At 35.0% G+C, this 13,526-nt stretch overlaps 1 protein-coding gene across 6 annotated transcripts in view; it reads left to right on the top strand.

The window, feature by feature from the left end:
- WASHC3 (WASH complex subunit 3) overlaps positions 1 to 13,526 on the top strand; it is a 47,482-nt gene that overhangs the window by 25,743 nt on the left and 8,213 nt on the right. For all 6 annotated transcript variants that reach the window (XM_050750239.1, XM_050750238.1, XM_050750241.1 and 3 more), the window contains one exon: positions 7,987 to 8,051. In XM_050750239.1, coding sequence (XP_050606196.1) covers positions 7,987 to 8,051 — 65 coding nt within the window. The remainder of the gene's footprint in view (positions 1 to 7,986; positions 8,052 to 13,526) is intronic.

The raw sequence follows: 13,526 nt of genomic DNA, 5'->3' as shown, positions 1-13,526 counted from the left end.
CTAACCCCAGTTAATTCTAGAGAGTGACTTCATTACAGACTACCTTATCATACTGAAAAGTGTATCACCTTCCCAACAAGATTTTAAATTTGCATTAAAAGACCCAATTTTTCTCAACTTTAGGGGTGACTAACGTTTGCTTACCCACCACTCAAAATTCAGTTTTAGTTCTTAATGCAGAGAAAGACCGATAACAACATAATTCTTTAAATGAGTTCTAATTTGTCTATTAGTATAACCTTGAGTAGTTTACATCCACTGTACACATGACTACAGGTTATAGAAACAGTTTTAGAAGCCTACATCTCAGCTTTTAGGGAATTGTTTATATTAACACAAAGGAAGATAGCATAGTCTCAAAAAAAAAAAAACTCTTTCTGAAAAAAAAACTGTATTTATACCAACAATATCTAATCCTTTATGCCAACAATTTCTAATCCTAAGATCCTAAAAATAACCATCTCTATACATTCAAAAGGGAATTAACAGTGCTACAAGGTCTTTCACCTTGTGAAAGGGTAATAATAGGATTTGTCTCTTTTTCAGTTGCCTTTATATTCATGTCATTTAAAAATATGAGTTACTGCCCCATAAGAAGAGTCTTATACCTCTATTCCAATTATACTGTGTTTCTTTTTCCAAAGTGTAATATACTTCCACTCAGTATCATCTTGATACATAGCTCCTCAACAATCTTTTAACCATTTCTCCTAGTTTTTGAATTATTGTTTAGAACGATTTTGTCTTCTGTAATATGACAGAATCGTGTTTTTCAAGCCCTTTCAGCTTCTTCTGTAGTATAGAAAGCTTTATTTTGCAGACTTCTGATGTGATCATTCACTTCAGATATGGTAGAAAGTCTTGTGGGTTACAAAAACAGATTTTTCTTAATGTTAAGACTTCCTGGATATGAGGATGAACTCCAGTCCCCTTTGGGTTCCTCCCTAAACTGCAATGAAAACTTCCTCTTCCTGGGAACTATCTATCTCCTGGAATGCCTTGCTTTTATATATGCCTTGCTTCACTTGCCACATACCTGTAAATCTATTTTACAGTCTAGATAATGAAAACTATTTAATTAATATAAACTCCTTTGAACAAAAACCAACACAGTCCTTCACTAATCACAAGTACCAGTCGACAGAGTAATAAGCAATACCTTACTTTTTGGTCTCCATGCCTTTTTCTGTCACTTCTGGATTACTACCCTCTGAGAGATAAAACAATGATTAGATTAAAACAATGAAAGAAAAGTTGTTCTTTCTCTGGGAGAAAATTTCATTGCCTAGGAGTACACCCAGATCTTTTCCCAGTACTTCTGAAATACAACATGGTATAGTTTCTTAGCTTTGCCATCACATCAGGTCATGTCACCTCTCAAGGCTTCAGTTCCCTCACACATAAAATGAGATCTGAAATTCCTTTTAGATTTATGATCTATTAATTGATCCCCAAATTTGGATCTCATTACTAATGAATGTTCCTGGAACACCTGCTGGCATTTTCTGACTTTTTTTTCCTTTTTAAGCAAGTTTTATACAAGATTTTTCAGTGAGTAATAGTGTTGTGTTCCAAATGTGGCAGATAATTGATTTTGATTTAATGTTTGTTGTCATAATAGTGCAGCACAAGCCTTTACTAAATTACATATTGCTTTTATAACTTAACTGGAATTGTGTACATAGATCACTTTTCCAACAATTCTCCCCTCTTTACTGGCAGATCTTGGTGAATCCTTTGCCAGTAATAAATTGTGCATTGGGCAAGTCCGACTTCCACATTAAGAAGCTAATGACTTGTATTTTTTGAAACCGTATTTGCCAAAACAGTCTCTTGGACGCTTACATTTTTTTTTAAAGCTCTATTTTCTTTGGCTGGCTTAAAATGTGAATTGAATAATCTCTTTGGTTCTGGTGGTTCTGATGCATCCGTTGCCAGCGGTGAATGTTGGCCTGAGGAAATGTGACTTCCATTACCTAAGGATGAAGAGGCTCTAAATGATTATTAAAGATGTTCATCAAGAAGTTATGCACTTTGGACCTTGTGAAACCCCATCAAGCATGAAATAGCATGTTCTTTAGATGACAAACAAGATGTAGTTATTGTAAGAGTAATTAAAGTCTTTAAAACATTTTTTGGATATGACCCCAATGTGGCTTTCCATGGTTTAGAGAACTCCAGGTAAGTTCCTCATCAGTGATCAACAGTATAGTCAAAGTATAGTCAAAAAGGAGGAGCTACTGGTTCGTATATAATCATAGCTGTGAACAACACTGTTACAGATTTAGCTTAATAGCTGTGATTTATTTTTTCATTGTTTTCTAACTATAGGTATAATAATATTAATATGTATTTAGTTTCTTTTATAATACCTAAGGTTTACTAATCAATATCAAGATCAATATTTATTGAGTACATGAAGGTTTATGGGATGGGGGAATAACTTTTGTGGTGTTTTAGCCTCTTTCTGTTCATTGAAAAATAAAGCTTCATGTCCAATGACTTTGATTTGCCACACTTATGAATATAAAGAAAAGATACAAATGAACATTTGTCTGTTTAATTAGTTGTAGAATTTAGCCAACTTTGAAAATTTTGAGTAAAACTATTTTATTCTTCCCATGAACTAAATAAGTTAGGCAGGTCTGTGTGACTACAACTAAAAGAAAGAAGCAAAGCTTAGCAAAATGGTAGACTATATGAGTAGTAATTTTGAGTTGGGATCAATGAAATTCAAGTGACCTCTGACATTTGTCCTCCTCCTTCTACTTTCTAGCTTATATCAAATGCAAGAAGGTTTGGATAAAGCTTTCCCTTAAGCAGAAAACTGTGACAGTTAGCCACCAACTGGAAGCCCCTGCCATATTACCCATGCTTTGCCATGGCCCCAGTATACAGAGGACCTAGAGAAAGATAACTTTTGTCATACTTTTAGCAAGAAATTACAAAAATTACTCTCTGCTAAAGTCAGTGAACTGACCTCAAAGGAAATCATGTGTGAAGAATGATTATGCCAGTTTTACAGATTATGATTTTTCCATCATTTTAGCTGCCTTTTGAACCCTCTACGTTGCCTTGAAAGTTGGGGAGCTTAGAACCAGTCGTACTGTGTACAGATTTAATGTTGTTTCAAAACATAAATCTTTCTATTATGTATTTGCCCTTTTGCGTATTTTTAAATTTTCTTGTTATAAATGTTTGTTAGAGAGCAGTAAACAATGATACTGCTAAGTTCAGGTTTTAAATTTCTCGCTTTTTCTGATGCGTGATAAAGCTAGAAGATGGAAGGAAGTACTTGCCATGTAGTGGGCAGATACTAAATAGTTATATGGTTGTCGTGTCAGTACCTACTTGGTAATATCATATATGCCTCCCTCAATTCTCATCTGTTTATTCTTCACTGATACCACTGTTATCATAATCATATAGCTGAGAATATTTTAATACTAATATCACATTTTTTATAGCCATCGTTAGTGACATTTAATTGCTGTGAAAATGTTCATTTTTGAAGAATTTGTTTCCAGGAACCAGTTGTTTACCAAGTATTTTCTAGATCTGTATAGGTCATTAGAAATAAAGTTTCCATTTTTTTAGACAGCCATATTCATTTTACATGATTAAAAAATTTATTTAAATTAATTGATATTCCTTCATTGAAAGCTTCGAAGAGAAAATGTCATTGAGCATTTGCTTTCTTTTGTGTTATGATTCATTCAGTGAATAATCCATTATATGTAATATTTAATCTGAAAATTTTATCCTAAGTGTACATCCTACTAATTTATTTATTTCATAAAATACAGTAAATTTTTTTTTTTTTTTTTTTGAGTTGGAGTTTCACTCTTGTTGCCCAGGCTGGAGTGCAATGGTGCAATCTTGACTCATCGCAACCTCCGCCTTCCAGGTTCAAGCCATTCTCCTGCCTCAGCCTCCTGAGTAGCTGGGATTACAGGCATGCACCACCATGCCTAGCTAATTTTGTATTTTTAGTAGATGGGATTTCTCCATGTTGGTCAGGCTGGTCTCGAACTCCCGACCTCAGGTGATCCTCCCGCCTCAGTCTCCTAAAGTGCTGGGATTACAGGCGTGAGCCACTGAGCCCAGCCTCAATAAAATATTTTTTTAATAGGACTGTTGAAATTCAGAAGGCAAAGATATGATTGAGTCCATTTTATTAAATTTTAAGTAAAAGGACCCTGACTGGGGGACTGACTGCCTTTTAACAACTCGTAGCATTTTTACAAATTCTACTAGTTCCCGCTCTCTGCAAAGAAAAAGCTTTTTCCACCAACGTATTCAGTAGATCTATTTTTTATTGTTGCCTTAGGTGGGGAAGAAAACTTCATGTTTTTCATCTTTCATAACTGAATTGTTACAATTCACACTCTTAAACTAAGAGGAAAAACTCTAAAATATAAGGAGCATTTTTAGTTATTTTTAAACAAGGAAAGTCATTTATCTTAAATTGAGAATGAAGTTTTTTTTTCCCCTTCTAATCTAAAACTTTAGGAAAATTTCCTAAAGTTTATAAAAGGATTTTGTAGTTTGACTTTCTTTAACACAATAAGAAATAAATGTAAATATTGGCAGGCCTGTAAACCTCCAAACAGTTTTTTGTGATATAAGAAACTAGTATTTAACTATTAGTGTTGCCATCATAATTTCATTAGTGTGGCTTCTTTACACACTTTCTCCAGTGACGCAAATACAGACGTGATTTTTTGGAACATCAGACTTATGGCTGCCTTCTCTCTTCTTCATTACTTATGTTGGACACACTGTCATTTTCACTTGCCAAAAAAAATCCCACAGTTCAGTAGACTTCAGTTTTGAGGTCTTTCTTGTCCTTCTTAGACCACCAGTAGCTTTGTCTGTTGGCGATCAGAAATTGGACACTTCTTTTTGGTGTTTAACAAACCAGACTGTTACTGTTCTTCTAAGGAAGAATATAGCAAAACAACAAATTTTCTAAGCAACGTCACTGGAAACAACAGCAAATCCCTTTGGAATGCATTCTTTGGAACACAGGCCAAATTATTCTTTTTTATCAAGCTTTATGAGATTTGTATTAAGGTAGGGATAATAAGTCTCAGAATCAAGTAAGATATTAGCAATTGTGTATATTTTTCTTTACCCATATGCATATACAGAAATGACTAAAAATACCAAATTGTATGCATATCTGTGCTGTTCTGCTGTAAGCAGACCCCAGAAACTAAGGTTCGCATTTGGAGCTTACAGGTTTAGGTTTCTATTATTCTTATACTATAATCAATTCCATGAAGCTGATGTTCCAATAGAGGGCTTATCTAATTCTACCAACTTCTCTGTTCCCCATTCCTCCCTTCCCACCCATTGCTTCCTCTCACCTCCACCCAATATACACTTTCTTTGCTATATTTTAGGAAATTTTTTTTCAACCTCATTCTCCTCCCTTCTCTTTTCTTGGCTTTGTAACTTATTTGTGTGACCTTTCCAGTGATGTCCTGTGGATTATGCTAAAGTATAATAAATAAATCACATGCTTGAGTTTGTAGAAAGACCTTATACTATCAAACCATAGTTAATAGAAGCCGAGAGGTCTTTTTAAGGAACTATGACATTAACTCTTCTCTTCTCCTCTTTTTTTCCTAGCACTCATATTTTTTTTGTGGAATGTTTCAAACTCCTAACTTACCCCCTGTTATCATAAATAATTGAATGGCATTTAATTATCAAGTTAAATTCCCAGCTGTGTCATTCAAGTAATCAGCTTTCTCCTCTACTATTAAAATTAATTTTGTATTAAGTATGTTTTGTTTTTAAATATGTTTCATTCAAGTCTTAGTTTTAGATAATATATTCAAAAGTGGTGTTAGTTTTAATTTCTTGCTTTCTTTATTCCAAACTTTAGTCTGTTCACATTGGATGCCCCTAGCAAGTGGGCTTTTTCCTTTTTGTTTTTCTCTTTTTTGGTCATTAAACTTATCTTCCACCTTCTTTGACTTCGAAACCTATTATAATGTACTTTTCAGAATATCTTAAAAATTGCCTCATGGAACAATATTGCTTTCAGAGGTATGGTTTTGAAGAGAATTCAAAGATGGTGCTATTTATATTGATTCGTGAAAATATTTAGAATGCACTTAAGTATTTATTTTTACCTGAGTCTTAGTAAGCTAAATTTTACTAATTTATAAGATAAAACACAACAGTTACCAAGATAAGTGTATAAATGGGCCTGCAAATGACCACCTTGCCTTTGCTACTTCTCATGAGAGTCTTCTTAGTAACCTGTAAACTCAAAAGAAAGCCTCTGCTTTCCTAGCCTTATTTAACCTAGCAGGCTGTGAAAGGGGATGTAGGTATTTTCTCCTCCATAGCCAAAATAAGTGATTATGACTCTTTCTATAGCTATCTTTTCTGGGCAGTTTTTTAAAAAGTAAATAAAAATTAAATTCTTTGACATAAAATGTTCTGATTTTAAAAAAGGAGGATTAAATTTAATGATTTAACTTAATTTGGCAAGATCTGTGAGATACAAGATACTATGTTATATATAGTGTCCTTAACTTTGAAGACTTTCCATATTAAATTTGTAATAAATTTAGCTCTCACGTTTGTACATATGCATGCCTGGACTTAAACTCAGATTTTATTGGGAAATATAAAATCAGCATTTTGGAGGGGAAGGAGTATATCTGGACAAGTATATACTTAAAAGTTTGAGACAAGTGTACATATGATAGGCTATATAAAGATTTGTGTATATTTCTAAGTATTTGTGTTTTTCATTTTAGAGAAACTCCTATCCCATCTTCAAGATGTATATTTCAAGATAGCTATGGGAGAGGAGTTTAAAAGTCCTACCACAAATAATAAATATTTGAGGTGATGGATATGCTAAATAGCCTAATTTGATTATTCCTCAATGTCTACATGTTTCAAAACAGCACATTATACACAAAAACATGTGTAATTATTATTTGGCAATTAAAAAGTAAAAAAATGAACATCACAACTGGCTAATGATAAAGGAAAAGTGTACAACAGCAATAGAGAGGTGACTGGGCTTTTTCCTGAGTGTGCCTGGGTATACTTTCCTTCTTATGCCACACGGGGTGAGAGAGAGGGTCCCATGCCGTGACCCTGCCTCCTTTAAGGAGATAGAATCAAGGCCCTCAAATTGAACACATCAGTTAAGTGTTTCTTATCCTTGGGGATGGTGTGAAGAGAGGGGAGTTGACAGAGATCTGATTACATCTTCTCCCCTTGGAGCTTCACCAAGTGAACTTGGAATAAATGTTTAGTTATACATCAAGTCTCTTTCCTTTTCAAGTAAATGTGTCTATTTCTGTCATATTCTTTTCTTACTGTTTTCATATTCTTAACCTGAACTCTGAGATTCACGTGTTTTTACTATTTTTGTAACGTATATACTTCTAAAATTGTCATTAGTTAGTGTTTGCACCGGTGTTGGGAAGATGTGTAATATAGTCCCAGGGAGGTTCTTGAATTAGATTTGATTTTTGTGTCTAAAGTGTTCAAATGGAATTGAACTGTTTGCTTAATAAAAGAACATTAATGTAGCTATACTTAAGAGCAGAAGTCTCTGAAATCTTTGAAAAGATACCTATTCATATTGTTAACTATTCATTGTATCGCTTCAGCTGGTATTTTAATCATTTGAGTAATGTTTCCTTTCTTTTGGTGATATAAGAAGACTGAGAATATGATTTCTGTTCTCTATATAGCAGAATTAGTAATGAATAAGCTCAAATGATGTAGTTTGGGCTTATGTGGTATTGGATAAGACTGATTCTGTTAGGTCAATGTAAAATGGGTACTTCACTAGATTATTCAAGTGCTAGGCACATGTTAATTTAAAAGTAGAATAAGAACTCTTAAATAATGAGGCATCTAAAGGTCTTGTTTTAGATGGTATGTGTAGACATATAAAGGAGGCATTTTTAATGATGAAATTATCTTATATCCTTTGCTTAGGGTGTACCAGTGATGGCAATAAGAAACAAAATGGTATCAGAAGGACTAGACCCAGATCTTCTTGAGTAAGTAATTCTTCTAATATAATTATATTATTGCCAGGACATTGAATTTGTCAGTTATAATAAAAATATTTCAAATTCTCTATATTTTTATCCCTACAGTGTTTTATGGTTGAGGATATCATCTTTGTAAATAGTGTCTCTGTTATGTTACCAAAAAGAAAAATATCCTATTCTACTAAAACCAGCCTTTACACATTTTAGGAACAGTTTCAATAGATTAGTAATGATTCTAGATATCCAAAGGAGCTGGAATTTAATGACAGTTGTTTTTTTGTTTGGTTTGGTTTCCTTTTTGTACTACCTCTTGGTTTTTTGTTTGTTTGTTTGTCCTTTTTTGGTGGGGGGTGATTATTATCTATGGGGGGTAGATGATTTCATTTAAGATCTCAGTGTGTAAGAAATTTAGTCTGCTATAATCTAGGTTAAGCCAGATTGAGAAATAAATAGGCTAAAGTTTCCCTAGGTCTATGTTAATGATTATTAAGAAACTAGATACTAATTTATGTGAGTTTTTTTAACCTGAAAGTATTTAATCCCTTATTGTGTGAATTTTATAAAATATTTTTGAGAAATGATAAAAAAATTGTAGCTCAGAAATTTGACAACAATTTATTTCATCCAAGCACATCTGGCTGCATAGTTCAGTTCATCTTGTATAAAATATATTGTAATAGATTCTTCAGAAGAATTCTGTTTTGCAAGTATCTAGGTACTTGTAAAGAATCTTTCCAGTTTGGGGTTGTAGTTCACCCCAATGTATTTAGCTGCACACTCCAACCATTCATTACTGTCCTAGCAGAGTATACTTTGGAATTTTTCTTGGCTCTCAGTCCTCCAAGAAAAGGTGTACACTTTGGTGGTAAAACATTATGAAGTAGTCTTTGTCTCATATTTTATCTGCCAAAATATGAAATTTATGAATTCTTCTAAAGTCTACAAGAATAAATTTCAAACATATATCTACAGTTGGTATACATCCAAGTAGCAAACAGTTCAAGTACAATGGCATAGCTTGGCAACTTGAACTGAAGGATCTCTGAGATATTTGGCATTTGTTCTGGAAATTGTTTCTGACACACACATTGAAAGCCAGATGGATTGTGATACATATTTTAATGTGAATCAGACCTATAGGTTCAATCCATTTTGGTACTCATTGCAGTATATAGGTTGTAAATATATTTAACATTAACTATGACCACCTTTTGCTTCTGGAAATACAGTTAGACCTCCTATAATAACAGAGAACTAAAATTACCTTTAAAATGATTATCTTTTTCTAGAGAAAATATAATAAATGGAAAACTAGCACCCTGTAAGCATCAGCATGTGCTGGATATCCAAGACTTTTACCTGCTACTGGCTTCATTTCAACCTGCCCAGCCTAAACCTACTTCATAATCCTTTACTTCAACCAGCTACCTGCACTAGCAACTTGATAATCATCCTCGATTCTGTCTTCTTCCTTACCCACTACAGTGTCAATCACTATGTGTTCTCATGTTTAATATCTCTCACATCTCACCGTATACCTCCATATCCATTGCTGTTAAGTTCACGCCCTCATCATTTGTCATCTGAATTACTGTAGTAGCTACTGATTGGTTTTCCTGGTCTCTTTCAAGCCATCCACTAAAGCCTGAGTGGATCTCTTCATACTTCATTCTTGCTTCACATCTTCCTGTGACCCTCCACTGCCTTCAACATGTAGTCTAACATCTTAGTATTGCATAGAAATGCTTTTATCATCAAGATGCAGATTCTCTCACTAGCATCCTCTCTTGCGTTTCTTTCACATATGCCTATTTCATATAGCCATAGTGAACTACTTGCAGTTCTCTGAATGTATCATTTTCCTATTCCCTTTTGGTGTCTTTAAATGTTCTCCTTTCTCTCTGTGGAACTCCCTTCCCCCATCTTACTGGCCTGGCTAACCTTTTATTCTTCAAGACTCCATCAGGTATCACCACCTGATAGAGTCCATAGGTAACTACCATGGGGGAAGATCCCAGGCCCTTCAACATTTCGTTGTGTCTCGCTTGGCCAGTTTGAGGGTATTTCGTTGTCTATAAATGTTGAGAAACATTCAGTTGTGAGGTAGTGCCAAGTTTAAGGGTAGAATTCCAGTAACAATTAACATTGTCTTACAGAAAAGCTGCTCCTCAACCACAGCCTGGAGCCTGAATTCTGACCCATTACCTCATATGCACATGCCATTAGTCACCAGGGGCACTGGTTGCGGGGAGGGGGATGACTCACTATAACCTATCACCACTACTAGCAACCCAGTTTCAACTGTATTTAGCTAGATATGATAAGTGCAATCAACTACCGTGTTAACAGAGGAATTATGGTGCTTTTGGAATCATGTTTACATAAAAGTTATGGAGCCTCACTTCAGGAGAGAAGTATGAGATGATGAAAGAGAAGAAAATGTGCCATCCAAGGGAAGAGTACACTTTTATTTAGAATCTTAGGTACATTTTAAGCCTCAGCCAAGAACTTTCAGTAAAGATTGTTCTGTGTTCTTTTTTCTTTTAAAGTATAAACATACACTTTATTTTTTATTAGCTTTAAGTAGTAAGACAAACTCATACAACTGTTGGAAGAAATGGCCTAGCTCTGTCTGCACTGAGCAAAGGGCAAAACTGAGGTTAATACAGAAATAAATACTGATCAGAAAATATATTGCTATTTGATTGGCTTATTTGTATGAAAAATTGGAAGCTAAGAGTACATAATTTTAAATCAAAAATATTTACATGATAAGAGAGAAGAGATCCTAGCAATTTTCCCAGGAAAATGACTATTACAGTATTTAGGAAGTCTATAAAACTGTAGAAAATGCGTGATAATTGCTAAGTAAATATTGGATTTGATTCAAGTGATTGTTTTTAAAAATTAAATTTTTTGAAAATAACAATCATTTATATATAACCAAGAATTAGTCCTGTTTAGCTTCTAAAAATTAGTTTCACTACCAGTGAGATAAAAAGATATGTGAAAGAGTATTTGTCATCAAAATACTCAAAAGAGTTAAGGGGAAAATGGAAAAATTTGATTGGTTTTTGGCCAAAGGTTAATACATTCAGAAATATACAATGGGTAAATCACGCCTTAAATATTCTTTCAATCACTGCCTGTCCCGACCCGCGGGATCGTCAAAGCAGGCCCTGGAAGAGGGGGTGGGAATTTGGGGAACAAGAGACACGAGAAATGGAGACAAGACAGTATCCTGATCAAGTCTCGTTTATTGGCGGCAATACAATGCTTTATATATGTTAGGAGGGGCAGGGGTTGGGCTAGGGCGGTGATGAGCTCTCCGCGGTGGGCGTGGCCAGGTAGGTTTCGGTTTCTTCGGTCAGACGTCATGTTGCGCCTGCGCTGTCAAATAGTCTCTTTGCGGACGCGGGGAAAATGGGTGAAGAAGCAGCAGGAAGGGCGCCATCTTTTATGGGATAATAGTACAGGGGAAGAAGGTAGAACTACGGAGGAGGTATAGAGTGGAAATGTATTTAGCTCAGGCGTCAATCGTCAATTATTATTCGCTATGGCCGGGGCGCGCAGCTCCGGACAACTGCCTAGATTTTCTTGCTTAGAAAAAAAGAAAAGTTTCACCCCATCCTGTTCTGTACTCTTACATTTATGTCCCTGAACTAGCGTTACTATTGTTACCTAGTAATTGCTACTTTTACAATTCTAGGATAAACAGACTAGCTTCTGGACTTGCCCATGGGCAAGCCATGAAATTCACAATGGTTGAGGCTCAGGATGAGGCCGACTTTAGAGATGGTCTGCTTACTTGTATTCAGATTCTACCCTGCCACTTTCTAGTTGTATAACCTTGGTCTGATTACCAAACCTCTCTGTGCATCAGTTTCCTCATCAGTAAAATGGGAAATAGAAGAGTTCGCTCCTTATAGAGTTGTTCAGACTAGATAGATAATGATGTAAGCACTCAGCACACACAGCTCTGGATAAGCAGTAAATGTTTAATACATATTAGTTGTGATTTATGAATGTTTTAATCGAGGACTATGTAGCAAATTCTAGACAATGGATTTATCAGGCTTTGGATAACAACTTGTTTATAATCCTGTAGTTGCCTATATACTATTATGTTCTCAACAAAGACGTATTTAACATATACAGAGTAGTTATCTTTTTAAATTATATTCTGTTTTCTCAAACTGAGAACCTATATTGTTAACTTTGCTTTAAAGAACAGATTTCTGAATTTGAAGTTCAGTTGAACACACTCCTAACCTTAGTGGGAGAGTGCAGTGTGCAGCTTATCGATTTGACTAAAGAAAGCATATAATTGAGTTCAAGTTACTGTGCAGACTTTGAACAGAACCAGCTCAGTTGGCATTTCTCCTGGATATATCTATCCAAAAGACATTTATACTGTCCTCCCAGACGGTGGAATGACCACTCTTATGGTTGCCAGAAATAAAAGTAGCCACCTTAGCCTACTTATCGCTGAGACAAGAGGGGATTTATTATTGTTAAACAAAAGGATACTGGAAAGCAAGAAAACTTTTTTTTACATGGCATGCCCAGCAGATTTTCCTGCCCTCTAAGATCATTCCTTATCTGCTAGGAGGATCTTTACCTCCTGCTATACAACAGCATAGTGGAGTAAAGATTGACTTTTAGCTGATTGAGGACAGATTAGACCTCAGTTGCACAACTGGACATGCAAAAATAGGGTTTTTACTCTTTCCATTTTGTTAGTTTTTGCTGAGATACGTTCTCCATTTAATGTAATTACCAGTCCTCATTCATTAGCTGGCAGACACTAGCTAGAAAGTATAGGACAAACCATATCAAAAAATTGTAATTGGTCTACTTTTAGAGAACTTGATCATAAGAATGAGAGAGATAATAGATATATCAAAGAGGAGATGTTAGAAAGCAGTTGTGGGTCTTTGTGTGGCTAGCAAGCAAGTGGCAGAGGAGCTGCTGGGAAATAAAGGATCCCAAGACCAATAGCAAAAGTCCATCCTACCTAGAACAGCTGCTTTTCTTTTTCTTCATGATATTAGGCATTAAATTGTTTTCATGGTTGCAGGAGTCTACCTACTAAGACAAAGAACAGGATATACCTGTCTTGATGAGAATTCAAAAGAGAAAAGACCAAATTAATCTCACTAGCTACTATAATTCAAAGTCAAAATTGTTACATTTTTAATTACCCAGAGGTCCTTATTAAGTCAATACAATCTAATTCAAGAATCTTAGTGTTTTGGGTCTTGTTTTTCTTTTTTTTTTTTTTTTTTTTTTGACACAGAATTTTGCTCTTGTCACCCAGGCTGGAGTGCAGTGGTGCAGTCTCACCTCACTGCAACCTCTGCCTCCTGGGTTCAAGTGATTCTCCTGCCTCAGCCTCCCAAGTAGCTGGGATTACAGGCACATGCCACCATGCCTGGCTAATTTTTGTATTTTTAGTAGAGACAGGGTTTCACCATGTTG

This window comes from Macaca thibetana, chromosome 11, assembly GCF_024542745.1.
Source record: "Macaca thibetana thibetana isolate TM-01 chromosome 11, ASM2454274v1, whole genome shotgun sequence".
Lineage (NCBI taxonomy): Eukaryota > Metazoa > Chordata > Mammalia > Primates > Cercopithecidae > Macaca > Macaca thibetana.
Note: the sequence above shows the minus strand (reverse complement) of the source record. Positions and strands in the feature narration are given on the sequence as shown.